The 16,530-nt window shown below is 36.0% G+C and overlaps 1 protein-coding gene across 3 annotated transcripts in view; it reads left to right on the top strand.

Annotated features, from left to right (window-relative positions):
- col16a1 (collagen, type XVI, alpha 1) overlaps positions 1-16,530 on the top strand; it is a 104,784-nt gene that overhangs the window by 58,229 nt on the left and 30,025 nt on the right. For 2 of the 3 annotated variants that reach the window (XM_073821332.1, XM_073821331.1), the window contains 15 exons: positions 71-193; positions 821-874; positions 953-994; positions 1,136-1,171; positions 3,739-3,792; positions 3,889-3,957; positions 4,246-4,299; positions 4,787-4,813; positions 7,801-7,857; positions 8,029-8,070; positions 8,478-8,549; positions 10,781-10,834; positions 12,377-12,418; positions 14,498-14,614; positions 14,813-14,854. In XM_073821332.1, the coding sequence (XP_073677433.1) occupies positions 71-193; positions 821-874; positions 953-994; positions 1,136-1,171; positions 3,739-3,792; positions 3,889-3,957; positions 4,246-4,299; positions 4,787-4,813; positions 7,801-7,857; positions 8,029-8,070; positions 8,478-8,549; positions 10,781-10,834; positions 12,377-12,418; positions 14,498-14,614; positions 14,813-14,854 (885 nt within the window). The remainder of the gene's footprint in view (positions 1-70; positions 194-820; positions 875-952; positions 995-1,135; positions 1,172-3,738; positions 3,793-3,888; positions 3,958-4,245; positions 4,300-4,786; positions 4,814-7,800; positions 7,858-8,028; positions 8,071-8,477; positions 8,550-10,780; positions 10,835-12,376; positions 12,419-14,497; positions 14,615-14,812; positions 14,855-16,530) is intronic. The other variant, XM_073821333.1, reaches the window with a different exon arrangement.

Here is a 16,530-nt window from a genome sequence, read left to right as displayed (position 1 = left end):
TAGATTCCTGCTTACTTGCAACTTGAAAGCTTTCTGTCTTTTCTTATTGCATCTGTGTCTACATCACCAGGGAGATGCGTGTGACAGCTGTCCATCACTTCCTGAAGGAAATGGCGATGTTGTTGGCTTTCCAGGACCTAAGGGAGAGAGAGGAGAGCCAGGTTTGCCAGGCGAGGGCCGACAAGGCAAACAGGTGCGAGTTTTTCTGTACAAATGCATTCATTCTTAATGTATTAGCAGAGTTTTGTATGACTATTGCATATACATAGGGTTAGACGTTTAAAACAAACGCCTAACTTCAGATATTAAACTTAGGAGCATACAGTTTGTGCTAAATATATGACTGATACTGAAAGGTCAACTTTCCTACACAGTTAGGGCTAGCAGATGATAAAATGAGACAAATAGGCTGTTGAATGCTGTGATTAATACTGATAGTACTTAGTTAAGATGCCATTAGGCAAATGTGTAATTAATGGAGTTATAATGATACATTGATACAGATCAATGGGTCAATGGAATGACTAACAATGTGAAAGTTCAATTGAATATTGATGTTGTATTTTGGTTGCATTTGTGAAAATAGGCATATAATACCATAATATCAACATATATTAATCACATGCCCCTAAATCTAATAAAACCATAATCATATTGCGGCAGGTTTTGAGATATCAGCAAGTAAGAGAATCAATGTCAGATTGTAGCATGATAAAATACCCAATTTACACACCTAGTGATTCATTAGTTCATTTTTTAATTGTTCAGCAGCCCCAAAAATTCCATGTCTGAACTGTTTTTCTTAATCTTTATTTTATAGGGTCGAGCAGGCCCTCCTGGTGTCCAGGGACCTCCAGGGCTCAAAGGCAGTCAGGTAAAGTTACAAACCTTCACTGTGTGCAAGAGTGATAAAATTGACTGTGGAGTGATGCTTATGTTTATTTATTATTAGGGTGATGCTGGGCTTCCAGGTATTGGCCTTCCAGGACTGCAGGTAAATGAATAGCTGTTGTAATCACCAAGAAAAACTGTGTTATTATTCAAAATATTTTTAGAGAAATGTGCAGGTCTCAGTTGCATAAAATAATTCCTTAAATGCACCAGCTCTTCGTAATGTTTTGATGTTCTCACTCAGGGTGAGCAGGGACCTAGAGGTTTTCCCGGAGCTGCTGTAAGTGCACAAAAAAGTATCTTGTTCTTGGTGTTTACGCATGGATTTGGCCCTTTGAGTGTGCAAATTTGAAGATGTCATTCTCTTTGAATTGTCTATATTTTTGCTTGTCTACTGTTAACTGCCTCATACACTACTGTTCACAAATTGAGGTCGGTACAATTTTTGAAGGTGCCATAGAATGGAAAACTGAATTTACCTTGGCACAGTTAAATAATAACAGTTCAGTACATGGACATGACATACCATGAGTCTCAAACACCATCGTTTCCTCCTTCTTATATAAATCTAGTGTTTGCAAAAGAGCACCGAAAAATAGGTAAATTCCAACATAACACCGACTTTTACGAAACTTTCCCGAGATCGTTAATAGTTACGCCTCCAACATTTGCATCGCCCAATCATCACTAACGTCAGCACATCAGTTAAAAAAGGCAAGCCACTCAAGGGACACGGTTAGCTTAATGCTAGCGCTAGCCTGTTACATTGCAATACATACTGTAGGATTTCACTTACCACATAAACAGAGAGATGAGTGCGCTGATGATGGTGAATGATGGAGAAATAACTGCGCTGATCATGGCGAATGATTTACAGATCTTGAGAATCACTGAGAAGCAGCTCAACCTGTGTGGTAAGAAGCACTCCCTCTGCATTGTAACTTTACACAGAGCACATGCATCACAGTAATGAGACTAAATTGTCGGCGATTCAAAATGGCAGATTCAACAAACCGCATATTAAAAGCGGCGAGAGCTCCTAATTATATATATATTTTTATCCATGTGTGAGCTATTGAGTTGAGCTGTGAAACAGCCAATCAGAGCAGAGTTCATTAATATTCATGAAGCTTCCAAATAAGGCAAAAACAGAGCATTTCATTCTAGGGGCAAATCCTAGGATTGTAAATGGACCTGTAAAACCATTTCTGGAGATTTTTTGCCCTTTCCTATGCCATACCTTGTATGTAGATATCAGAGAACAATTTAAAATATTATCTCAATGCATTCTATGGCACCTTTAGAATGCTTTTGCTCATGCTCACCACGACTGAATGTATTTGATACAGTAATATTGTGTAATATTAGGCATGGAACGCTATCAAAAAAACACAATACGATAATATCACGATATAAAGGCCACGATACAGTATTTATTTCGATATTTTTAAAAAAGACAAATGAAGACTTAGAAAAAAATGAAAATGTTGTACATTTTAAAGTTTAATTATTATCTCTAATGCATTTTGAGAGTTCAAAATTAAGAGCTTCTTAACTAAGAAAACGTACCTGAACTTTAAAGGGGACTCAACTCGCTTTTTATTTGTGGTATACTGTCTCAGTCTAAATTACATTCACACTGGTGTTTTAGGTTATGCTGATTTGCTGCTTAAAAAAACATTTCTTATTAACAATGTTGAATACAGTTGTGCTGCTTAATATTTTAGTTAAAAAATTATAAATTTTTTCAGGATTCGTCAGCATTTATTTGTTAAATGTTACCGTCACTGTTGATAAATTAAAGGAGTAGTTCACCTCCAGAACAAAAATTTACATATAATTTACTCACCCCTTGTCATCCAAGGTGTTCATGTCTTTCTTGCTTCAGTCGATAAGAAGTTATGTTTCTTGAGTAAAACATTTCAGGATTTCTCTCCATATAATGGACTTCAGTGGTGCCCCCAAGTTTGAACTTGCAAAATACAGCTTCCAAAGGCTCTAAAGGATCCCAGCCGAAAAAGAAGAGTCTTATCTAGCAAAACGATCAGTCATTTTCGAAACTAACTGACAATTTATATACTTTTTAACCTCAAACGCTTGTCTTGTCTATGTCTGCGTGAACTGTTTTTTCCGGTTCAAGACAGTTAGGCAATGAAAAACTCCCATCTCGTTTACTTCCCCAACTTAAAAATCACCTTACATTGCTGCAGAAGTACCGACCCAGTGTTTACAAAGTGAACCTGTAAAGAAGATCAAACTGCCATGTAGGACCATTTTTAAGTTGAAGAAGAAATCGAGATGGGAGTTTTTTTCGACATACCGACTGTATTGACAAACTGTATTGACCCGGATTACACAGACTACGCATTACTTCTACGAGACGAGACAAGATGAGCATTTGAGGTTAAAAAGTATATAAATTGTCAATTTGTTTAGAAAATTACAGATTGTTTTGCTAGATAAGACCCTTCTTCCTCGGCTGGGATCGTTTAGAACCATTTGAAGCTGCATTTAATTTGCATTTTGGAAGTTCAAACTTGGGGGCACCATTAAAGTCCACTATATGGAGATAATTTCCAGCAAGGTTTTCCTCAAGAAACATAATTTCTTCATGACTGAATAAAGAAAGACATGAACATCTTGGATGACAAAGGGGTGAGTAAATTATCTGTAAATTTTTGATCCTTTGATCGTATTCTTTCTGAATAAAATTATTATTTTCTTTTGAACAGTAGTGTATGATACTTAATAATAAAATCAAAATAATAATAATAAGTCACAATAATAAATAAAACGGCCCTTTAAATATGGAAACCATGTGTGAAAACAGTCATGTGTATCCTACAGGGTCCAGAAGGACGTCAGGGACCTGCAGGGCCGATTGGACCAGCGGGGCTAATGGTAAATCACCAACAAAATACCACAGTACTCTTCAGTCCAAAAAACATACTTGACCTGACCTCACTGCTGTCCTAATGTATTACTTGATATCAATAGGGTCCAAAGGGAGAAATGGGACCACCAGGGCCACAAGGGCCAATGGGAATGGGACCAGTCGGACCCCCGGTAAGAATCTGAGATAAAGCTTGGACAAAAAGTTTGTCCCTAGCCAGAGCTGACAGCTCTCCTCAGTATATTTAATATCTGAATGCCATTATGAATGTACATGATCTGTTTTGCATAATAACGAAATACAAAATAAGCACATATTTCATAAGTATTCTAGTACTCATAGTCATGTTCACAACATATTGTTTTTAAATGATAAGAAATAGAGACATAATAAGATATAACTGTTGTTATTTTTGTGTTTTTGTCTCTTGCACTAAATGATTTACCTATTTTGTATCACAGGGTAGGAATGGTGCACAAGGATTGCCTGGAATACCAGGACAGGATGGGAGTCATGTAAGTTAGTTTATTTATTTCTCTTTAACAATCCTTTGCATAACTCCTCTAGCTTATTCCCATATTATGACACACGCTCTGTCATTAACAAATTCACCCAAGCATACTGTCCATTGTTTATAGCTCTGCCGTCTAGAGACGGCATCAAACGGACTTCTGTAAACTGCTGAGACAAAGGCAACAAGAGTTTTTTGCCTTGCCAGAGCTCGTCTCATTAAAAAAGCAAAGTTAGCGTTGCCTGTTCTCGCATCAGATGTTAATTACCTGAGGCTTTGTCGCAGAGAGCTTGAGGAGCGAATCCAGAGACAGACTCGGGTCATATCCGACTCTGTCTGGATCCCTAACAGCAACACATTGTCTGCTTGCATCACGTCACCTGCCGCTGCTCCTCCTCGATCTACGCGCATCTCGCTGGCCCTAAAGAGTTACACACAATAACACTGTCTAACTGAGCTTTTGTGTGTGTGTGTTTCTCCTTGTCTTTCAGGGACCCATTGGGCCTAAGGGTGACAAGGTAAGTGTCTGGATCAGTGAGCTGGGGAGGCGATTTTTAGCTTCCCCGAAGCGGTGAGAATGAGTGTGTGAGGAGGGAACGATGGATAGGAGGAGTAATGTTTAGAGCGACCGTCTGTACGCACAGTGATGTGTCCACCCTGGAGACACAAACAGACGCATAAGTCTGACAGAAGAGTTTGACAGTGCTGAAAAAGTTAAAAATGCCCTCGAGCTAAAACAGGGCTATTAATTGGTGAATATAACAGCTGTCATCTGTAATCTGACAACATCACGGAGTATCAAAGAGAAAGGAAGTGAGCGTGAGGGAGATGGGAAAGACAGACCTCGAAAGAAAAGCCCTGGAAATGCTTCATTCTTTAATGTCCTCTGTTGTCTCCCAGACTAATTTGTCTAAACACAGAGGAAAGTGGCAGCTGATATCAAATGATGCATATTCCTCCTAAGTGTGATGAAGTGCTCTGTCATTCCAGTTGAGTGCTAGGATAGAATTCTACAGCAGAACCCTTTGTAATTTCGATGTCATGTCATGTTGAAACACAATGTAACATGTGTGTGTGAGTGAGTGAGTGAGTGTGTGTGTGTGTGTGTGTGTGTGTGTGTGTGTGTGTGTGTGTGTGTGTGTGTGTGTGTGTGTGTGTACCTGGTATTCATCACATTGTGGGGACCAAATGTCCCCACAAGGATAGTAATACCAGTAGATTTTGACCTTGTGGGGACATTTCTTAGGTCCCCATGAGGAAACAGGCTTATAAATCATGCACAATGAGTTTTTTTGAGGAAGCAAAAGTGTGCACAATCTCCTGTGAGGGCTAGGTTTAGGTGTAGGGTAGGTGTAGGGCCATAGAAAATACGGTTTGTACAGTATAAAAACCATTACGCCTATGGAATGTCCCCATAAAACATGTAAACCCAACGTGTGTGTGTGTGTGTGTGTGTGTGTGTGTGTGTGTGTGTGTGTGTGTGTGTGTGTGTGTGTGTGTGTGTGTGTGTGTGTGTGTGTGTGTGTGCATGTCGGGACTGTTGTTATAATAGTTAACTAAAACCGAAGCTAAAATGATAACCATTAAAAACAATTTAAAAAATGTTAATTTAAATAAAGTATATAATTAATTATTTTAGCTATCTGCCAAGGCAACATTTCTTTTTTTAATTTAGTTTAACTTGGTGTACAAAAATAACTAAACCTAAAACTGGAATAAAAATTAATAAAAAATTAAATAGCCATATAAACCTACTAAAAAATGAAACCAAAATAAAATAAAATAAGATAAGAAATAAAAAGAAATAATAAATGTTCACTGAAATAAAAAAAAAATAAAAAATAAAAAAAAAAAATATATATATATATATATATATATATATATATAACATGAAATGTATAATTAATTATTATTGATAAAAAGTAATATGAAAATATGAAAAAGAAATGAGACCATAAACATAAATAAAATAAAATAATCGTAAACTGAAATGAAATCAAATAAAATAACTAAACCTAAAAATAAAAATAAAACTAAAATAAAAATTAATACAAAAGATATAGCCATATATTTAAAAATAAAATAAAATAAAAAACGTTAACTGAAATAAAATAAACTAAAAAAATATATACAATAAAATCTAATTTAATATATAATTAATTATTTTTACAAAAAATATGAAGAAAAAAAATGACACCATAAAAATAAAATAATTGTTAATGGAAATAAAATAATTGTTAACGGAAAATAAAATAAAATATATAATTAATTATTTTTGCTAGTTGCCAAGGCAGCATTTCATATTTTAATTTAGTTTAATAATAAATTCAATAATGAATAAAAATGAATAATAATTATATAGCCATATATGAAAAAAAACAACAAAAAATGACACCATGAAAAAGAAATAAAAAGAAAATAATAAATGTTAACTAAATGAACTGAAACGATAAAATAAAAAAAATATATATATAATTAATTATTTTTGCTAGTTGTCAAGGCAACATTTCTTATTTTAATTTAGTTTAACTTGATGTACTAAAATAACTAAACCTAGAACTTGAATGAAAATTAATTTTAAAAAAAATTATATAGCCATATATGAAAAAAAAACAAATAAAAGTGACACCATAACAATATAAAATAAATTAATAAAATAAAAAACGTTAACTGAAATAAAATAAAAATAAAGATATAATTAATTATTTTTGCTAGTTGACAAGCCAACATTTCTTATTTTAATTTTAATTTAACTTGATGTTCTAAAATAGCTAAACCTAAAACTTGAATAAAAATGAATAAAAATTATATATAGCCATATATGAAAAAAACAAAAAATTACAAAAACACAAAAAATTAATATTATTATATTTTAAATCATCACAAATACATTTTAATACTGTTATATTTTAATATTGTTTGTTATTGTTAGTATTACTAATAAATCAGTGTGCGTTTATTTATTAATAATAATAATAATAATAATATAATGCATATATTTTTGTTGTTGTAGTCTAAATGATCGTTTAGTTTTTGTCAAAAAGCAAAAATTAAACAATAAAAATGGATATTGGTTATTAGAAACAAATATATTCTGCATCATATTCATACATGTTCTATATCTATATCTTACTTTTGCTGAGTTTGAATATATTTCATTTAAATGTATAATTTGTTCCAGTAAGCAAACACCTAGCAACAGGTGCAACAGGAATACCTTATCAACCACTTAGGATTACCCTGGAAACAATCTAGACCAGGGCTGCCCAATTCTGTTCCTGGAGATCTACCTACCTGCAGTCTTAGTTCCAGCCCTGCTCCAACACAGCTGTCTGTAATTATCAAGTGCTACCTAAGAGATGAATTAGCTGGTTCAGGTGTGTTCGATCAGGGTTGGAGCGGAACTTTGTAGGATGGTAGATCTCCAGGAACAGGATTGGGCAGTTTGGCAGTTTAAATCCAAAAAATGTACAACTCAATGTAACCATTTTTTTCTGTGTCGTAGGGAGAACCAGGAGAGTGCAACTGTGTGAATAATATGTCCCCTGGAGCTGGTGGACCTGTGAGCTAATGCTTTATTTTATTGTTGTTAATCAGGGGGACATTAGCACACTCTTACACATACACCCTCAAAGAATGTGGGCTATTAAACATAACCTTTAAAATCTCTCACATCTCATCATGAGACCTGATGCCATTCAGAGTGTTCAATTTGATTACTCTTTTCTTGCAGGGGGTCCCAGGTGGTGAGAACAGGTGGCAGGCTGGTCCTCAGGTCTGACATCCTTTTTCACTCTTTATCTCCCTTCTGCTGCTTAAAGGGATAGTTCACCCAAAAATTACCCTCATGTCATTCTAAACCCTGAAGACCTTTGATTATCTTCAGAACACAAATTAAGAAACTTTTTATGAAATCCAAAAGCTTTGTGGACCTGCATAGACAGCGACGCAACTGACACATTCAAGGCCCGGAAAGATAGTAAGAACATCATTAAAATAGTCCATGTGACATCAGTGGTTCAACCATAATGTTATGAAGCTCTGAGAATACTTTTTGTGCGCAAAGAATTTTAATTTTTGAGTGAACTATCCCTTCACTCTGCTAATGGACTAAAAGGAATCTGAGAGTGATTGTGACTCTGTGACTTCTTACTTCATTCCAATGTGTTTAATGTGCCTTAGGGACCTCCTGGACCACCAGGCCCTCCAGGTCCCCCAGGGCCCCAAGGTTTTGTAGGAATCCCAGGCCCACAGGTGAGTATTACACAGAAGGCATCAGGGTGTAGCTCTGCTTTTTCTGTCTATTCCTCCACCCTGCTCTCTTTGTGGGGCTTCTGTATTGGGAAGGCCTGCATGGGTAACTCTGGGCTTCAACTAAAGCATACTTAAATGCACAAATGTTTTCTGTAAAAGTGAACACATAAAAGCAACTGTTAATATGATTAAATAATGATTAATACTGCCTTTAATTAAATGTAATGTAATGTAATGTAATGTAAATGTAATGTCATGCAATTGTAATGTAGTTTGTAAAAGCGCTGTATTAAAACATTGCTGTTTAAACTGCACGCTTTAAAGGGGCTGGGAGTGCCGTGGGATGTGCTTTTTTAATGGCTGTGCTTTTAAAAGTCAATGTAAAGTAAATGTAAATATTAATGTAGATTGTAATCTAAAGCAGAATATTGCTCAAAAATATGAATTAAATGTAATCGAATTAATAAATTAATTAAAGAAGTACAGTGCCTTGCGAAAGTATTCATACCCCCACATTTTCTGCCTTATGTTAAACTGTTTTAAATAACTTTTTTGCCACATCAATCTACACTCCATGTACCATAATGACAAAGCTAAAACAGAATTGTCACAACTTCATAAATGTATTGAAATAAGTACATTGCGTAAGTATTCATACCCTTAACTCAGTACTTACCTGAAGGAGCTTTACAGCCTTTTGGCTATTCTTCGCCTCACATCTTTACTCCTCAAGCTCTGTCAGCTTGGATGGTGTCTGGCAGACATTTTCGGGTTTCTCCAGAAATGTTTGATTGGGTTCAAGCCCAGTTTCTGGCTGGGACACTCAAGGACATTTACAGAGTTGTCTATAAGCCACTCTTGCTGTGTTCTTAGGGCCATTATCCTGTTTGAAGGTGAACCTTCTGCCCAGTCTGGGTTTTTCTTAAGACTATCTCAGTATTTTGGTGCATTGAGCTTTTCTTCTACTCTGACGAGTCCCTCAGTTCCCTCCTCTGAAAAACAGCCCCACAGCATGAGGCTGCTACCACCACACTTTACTTTTGGGATGGCTTTCTGCAGGTGATGAACAGTGCCTGGTTTCCTTCAAACATGATGCTTGGAATTCAGGTTCATCAGACCAGAGAATCTTGCTTCTTACAACTCACAATTTGCTTGTTTGCAAATTCCAAGTAGTTTTCTTGAGGTGTGAGTCTTGCCACATCACCATAAAGCCCAGATTGGTGGAGTGTTGCAGTGATGTTTCTCCTTCTGTAAGTTTCTCCCGTCTGCATAAATGATCATGGAGCTCAACTAGAGTGACCATCAGGTTCTTGGTCACCACTCTTCCAAGGCCCTTCTCCATCGGTTGCTCAGTTTGGCTCAGTTTGAACTTCTTCCATTAAGGGTAACGGAGACTGCATGCTTCTGTGAACCGTCAATGCAGCAGAATTTATTCTGAACTCTTCCCCAGATATGTGGCTTGATGAACCTTTTATTAAGACTTGTGCCTTTCAAAATCATAGCCATTCAAATTAATTTGCCACAGGTTAACTTCACTCAAAGTGTAGTAACATCTACAAGCAATATGATTGCTCCTGAGCTAAATTTATGGGTATGAATACTTATGCAGTGGAATCATTTAAGTTTTTTATTTTTAATAAATTTGCAAAGAGGTAAAAAACCTGTTGTTTTCTTTGCCAATTGGTGTATAGAGTGTAGATTCATGTGAGAAAAAAAAAAAGTAATTTAAAGCAATTTAACATTAGGCAGTAACGTGTGAAAAAAACAAAGGGGTATGTATACTTTCGCAAGGCACTGTAGTTGGGGATCATGCTGCTTTTTCTTTTTAAAAACCATGCAGGAGCTCACTGTGAGGTTGCTGTATTTAATTAAGTAATTAAAGAGTCTATTTTCATCTTTATCAGCTATGTTGTAAATATACAATGGGAATTACAATCCATCATCATTTAAATCGCAATGATAAACTGGCAAATTTACTCCCATGTGATCTCACCGTGAGCACTGAATGGTCTTTAACCTGGTGTTGTGTTGATTTCCCAAGCCTCAGCAGAGCTGAAATTAAAAAATAGACAGAGAAAGGCAAGAAAAAATGTAAATGTCTATTCCGAGCTGGAACACAAACCAGGAGAGGGTCCAGGGCTTTGGCTACTTTCCCTCTGCCCCGCTGGAGAAGGAGGTGTCCAGATTGTGGCCACAAGCTAAACCAATTCAACCTCAGTTCCTTCTTACAGGGTATCCCTGGCAACGATGGCATACCAGGGAAACCGGGTCCACCCGGCCAAGCAGTGAGTAACCAGACAGGGGGAGGAGCTTTATCACAGCATATAAACACAGAGCAAGGAGCCTGGTTGGTCGACTTCTGCGTTAGAAGGGGAGCGGGTTGGGCCTGCCCTAAAATGGTGCGGGGAGACAGAGCTCACAAGCGGTGATTCACGAGGACAACAGTGACTCCTTTATAGTACAAAAAGGAACCAGTAAGCATTTGTAACAACCTTACCGCTGCGTCTCTGTTGCAGTGTGTCCTTTATGGCTGCCGAATGTCCCATTACCCTTTCAGAGTTAACTCACAGTCTCCAAGGCTTTGTGTAATGGTAAACACTGCCATTGTGTTGAGTTACGGTTACGGTGGCCATTACAGTGAGTGATGTTCCATACAGAAAGAGCCATTAGATCTTTGGTTGAAAGCAGGATTTCGGCATTAATGGCCCTGTCTCTCCGCACGCATATTTTCTAAGCTGGCCCGAAGCCCATCCTGAAATCAGAGCTCCGGGCTTCCAGCCTGCAGCGGAAATTTGGCCGGACTTCAGTCCCGGCCCACTTTGCTCCACTTCTATCAGCAGACTCCGACCACCGAGTTCTTCCAGAGCACAATCAGATCTAAACCATGTTATTCTTTTAACTCTCGTGCGCCAACCTTCGAGAAACAGACCCCCCAAATAAGCTAGTTTATTAAAATACAAAATAATTCTGCTCTATAGAGCCAAACACATTAAATAGTTTCATTAAATAGAGTTAAAACGGGTCTTTTAAAAAACTAAAAGTGCAAAAGATAACCAGTTTTCATATTAAAACTGTAATTACAGTAGATTAATTGGATAACCACTTTACTGAGCTGTGAAGAGCCCAAACCAGACAGTGTTGAGAGGAGATGGTGTACTTGAAGCACATCAGTATCTACGTTCTGCATAGCACCTTTAAGAGCATCTGAGAGCCTCTCTCATATTTGGTCAAGTTCTCTGGTTTAGCTGTCGATCGAGTAATATTTCAGTCCTCTATACAAAAAGGGCCACATGGGCCAAGTGTAATTTGAGTTTAATTTTTTAAACACTCTGGGGATTCGTTACATACTCCACATATAGGATTGCATATCAGTTGTGGTTTTGTTTTTTGTCCTTGTGAAAGTCTTTTGTGCTCTGAAACTTGTGCTTTTGAAAGTAGGATGTGAAAGTGACTTGTAAATGACCAGTAGCACAATGTTTTTTTTAACGATAATTAATTATATTTTCATTTACATGTTTATGGATGCAATTAGTCAGTAAACTGTTTTGAAATGACAGCGTAATAAATAATTGTTGCATAATGTGAAATAATTTATCTTTTTCTCCTGAATAATTTCATGCAAAATAGTTCCATTATTAAAATTAGATGTTTGCTATTAATGACATAATGAGCAATGCTTTTAAAAATAAGTTTTAGTGTACTGCATTGCCGTGATTTCATCAAAGTCACTTTCTGAACTTCTGATGATAATTACATATTCACTTGTTGTTAAAAAAAAAGTGTTTTTGATGCAGTCACAATGTCTGATTGTCTCCTCCATTTTGCAGCCTCCTGTTTTACTGCCTCAGGATTCAGCTGCCCCTGGCAAGGTAAGCTAACGGTCCGGTCTACATGCTAACTTATCTGTATTAACTGCACGTGTTCAACTTATCTCTCTCTCTGTGACATTATTAGTATGCGTGTGCAAGGAAACACTGGTATTATCTGGAAATATAATGTGTGCTGAAACATACACATTAGCATTGTTGGTGTGGCGTGAATAAATGTTATTTTTATATTCTGCCGCCAATATAGTACACATACAAGACAGCAAGACATCTATGCAATGCATGCTTTTTTTATTTGGAAGGTGGGATTTTTAGTGCAGGGGTCTTCGACCTTTCTGAGGCCCAGGACCCCATGGCAGATAGAAAGATGAAGCAGGGAACCCCTGTTGCATATTTCATAAAATTGAGTGCTGCAATGTAATTCATACGTATAGAAACATATTCATGTATATACATAGTTTATGATTCTTATATGGTGAAGCTATTAAAAAAAAATATTTAAGTTCAGGATCGATACAATTTTTTAGTCTCCTATGCTGATTTTGAATCAAAAATACAGTACAACAGCTTATTTTGAAATAATATTACATTTAAAAACAACCGTTTTCTATTTAAATATTATTTTAAAACATAATTTGATGGCAAGGCTGGATTTTCGGCAGCTTTTACTCCAGTCTTCAGTGTCACATGATCCTTCAGAAACCATTCAAGTATTCTGATTTGCTGTTCAATAAAAACAAACATAAAATAAATAAATAATAAATCTTACTAATCCTGAACACAAAAGTGCTTTTATGTAAGGGAGGACAATTCAGCTTCTTATTATTTATTTTCTTTTTTACATCATAGTAACATTTTGTGACAAATTAGTTTGACCTCAAACAATTATTGGAAAACTAATTATTTTAGAGCTTTAGAGCATTTTCTGATATTTGATGTAAAAAGTATGTTTGGAAGAGATTCAGCAGATGCATTTAAAGGGTTTAAAACTTTGTTTAGATGTTTATCAGATGTTTATGAGATGTTTGTATAAAAATAAGACACTTAAAATAAGACATATTTTAATCGTAATCTTTTTCACAAATATCTTGGCAAATGTGTACTGTTCAGGCAGAAGAATCTGATCAGAGCTGGTTCAAAAATCCCTTATTTTGCAAACCCTAGTTTTTGGTTTTGAAACCTTGTACATTCTTTGAGCTGATATTTGGATTCTTTAATTTTTTTCATTTCATCAAGCTGGAATGTGTGAGCACAGTTTTTACTGTTAAAAGGGATAGTTCACCCAAAAATGAAAATTACCCCATGATTTACTCATCGTCAAGCCACCCAAGGTGTATATGACTTTTTTCTTTCAGAGGAATACAATCAGAGTTTAATTTAAAAACGTCCTGGCTCTTCCAAGCTTTATAATAGCAGTGAATGGGTGTTGAGATTTTAAAGTCTAATAAAGTACATCCATCCATCATAAAAAGTACTCCACATGGCACCGTTTTTCTTTACAAATCCTCGTTTTGTACTTCTAATTTGTGACAGGTGTTTCGTTTTGCTCTATCCTCTGCGCTTCCAGGTCCGTCTGTGTCCTGCATCATCCGCTGGAACGCCACTCTCTCATGAATGCGTGTACAACAGTTCGCAAAAGCTAGAGAATGCGGTCTATGAAGTTTTAAATAGGGATATTTATCTAACACAAACCCATCATTTCACTTCAGAAGGCCTTTATTAATCCTCCGGAGTCATGTGGAGTACATTTTTTAATGATGTATGGATGTACTTTATTGGACTTAACAATATCAACGCCCGTTTACTGCCATTATAAAGCTTTGAAGAGCCAGGACATTGTTTGAATGTAACTCCAACTGTATTCATCTGAAAGAAGGAAGTCATATACACCTAGAATAGCTTAAGGGTGAAAAAAATCAGGAGGTAATTTTCATTTTTGGGTGAGCTATCTCAAAATATCCTGTGTTGCATTCCATGCATCTTTCTCAGTCTGTCTGTACCTTCTTACTCTTCAATGCACCAATACTATTCACTTGTAATTGCATGCAGGTGCTGTGTTTTTATTGTTCATTAGCTTATCATACACATGTGTGATTGTGTCATGTGTATACTTGACTGTAGGAGGGTTGTGGCGAATGCTCCAAGGGCCTACCAGGTGTGCCTGGCATGGTTGGCGCTAAGGGTGAGAAGGGAGATATGGGCAAGCCTGGTGTCGAACATGAAGAAGGATGTGAACGGGTGAGAGGGTTGAATGATGAATGATGTGATCGGTATTAAATAGGGTGTGGGTTTGTGTTCATAACATTGATTTGTTCTCTTGTTTTATGCTTTCTGTTTGACATGCAGTTTGATTTCTTGTTCAATTATTTCAGTAGTTTTGCTCATACTAGAACATATAATACTAAACCTACAGTATCTCTATGATCACCTTTACAGTGTCTAGAGAAGCTGCAGAGAGAAGAAGCACCACGTGTGCCTGTAAGTTTGTGGACCAAGTGTTTTTGCAAGATGTACAATAATAGTTGAATTTATAAAAAATTCCCCTGTTCAAAAGTTTCCATGCACTTGATTCTTTATACTGTGTTAGTGGAATGTTTTTTTCATAGTTCATCTTTGTTTGTCCTGAACAGCTGTTCTTTAGAAAAATCCTCTTCTTACAAATTCTTTGGTTTTTCAGCATTTTTGTGCAATTGAACCCTTTCCAACAATGACTGTATGATTTTGAGATCCATATTTTGAGGACAATTGATGGACTCATATGCAAGCATTACAGAAGGTTCAAACGCTCACTGATGCTCCTGAAGAAAACACAATGCATTAAGAGCCGGGGGGTCAAAATAACGTAAATTTACCCTGATCTTTAAATTCAAAAGGTTTTCACTGCCCCCTGGCTGATAATGCACTGTGTTTCCTTCAGGAGCATCAGTGAGCATTTTAACCTTCTGTAATAGTTGCATATGAGTCCCTCAGTTGTCCTCAGTGTGAAAAGATTGATCTTAAATCACACAGTTATTGTTGGCAAGGGTTCAAATACACAAAAATGCAGAAAAAATAAAAAAAATTAAGAACTTGAAGGATTTTTCTGAAGAACAGCAGGCAGTTTATTTGTTCAGAAAAAAACAAGTGACTCATGAACAACTATAATTTAAAAAAAAAAAATGATGTGGATCATTCAGGTAACAACACAGTATTAAAGCAACACTCCACTTTTTTTGGAAATAGGCTCATTCTCCAACTCCCCCCGAGTTAATAAGTTGATTTTTAGCGTTTTTAAATCCATTCAGCCGTTTTCCTGTTCTGACGATATCACTTTTAGCATAGCTTAGCATAGATCGTTGAATCCTATTAGACCAATGAAGCAATAGGATGCAATGATCTATGCTAAGCTATGCTAAAAGTGATATTGCCAGAACAGGCCTATTTCCAAAAAAGTGGAGTGTTCCTTTAAGTATCAAGTGTATGTAACTCTTGAATGGGGTCATTTTTATACATTTAGCTGTTATTTTGTCTTGTGCACTAGATGTAAATGTCTTTTAAGTGAAATATCTTGTTCAGGCCAGTACTAAATTAAAAATACATGTATTTTGTATGATTTTTGGTAAAATAATTTATAGTTTGCAGATTCTGCAAGATGTATATAAACTTTTGACCTCAACTGTATATAGTATTATGAAAGCAGCTGAGCTACTGTTCAGTTATTTAAAAATGTTATAATCAACTATTCACTGTACTGACACAAAGCTGTTTGTTTCACCTAAAAGTCATTATTTGTGACCCTGGACCACAAAACCAGTCTTAAGTCGCTGGGGTATATTTGTAGCAATAGCCAAAAATACATTGCATGGGTCAAAATTTTTGATTTTTCTTTTATGCCAAAAATCATTAAGAAATTAAGTAAAGTTCATGTTCCCTGAAGATTTTTTGTAAAATTCCTACTGTAAACATATCAAAATGTAATTTTTGATTTGTAATATGCATTGTTAAGAACCTAATTTGGACAACTTTAAAGGGGATTTTCTCAGTCTTTTTGATTTTTTTTTTTTTGCATCCTCAGATTTCTGATTTCAAATAGATGTATCTCAGCCAAATATTGTCCTATCCTAACAAACCATACATCAATAGAAAGCTTATTTATTGAGCTTTCATATGATGTA

This window comes from Garra rufa, chromosome 17 (assembly GCF_049309525.1).
Source record: "Garra rufa chromosome 17, GarRuf1.0, whole genome shotgun sequence".
Taxonomy (NCBI): Eukaryota; Metazoa; Chordata; class Actinopteri; order Cypriniformes; family Cyprinidae; genus Garra; species Garra rufa.
This window is presented reverse-complemented; position numbering and strand designations above follow the sequence as displayed.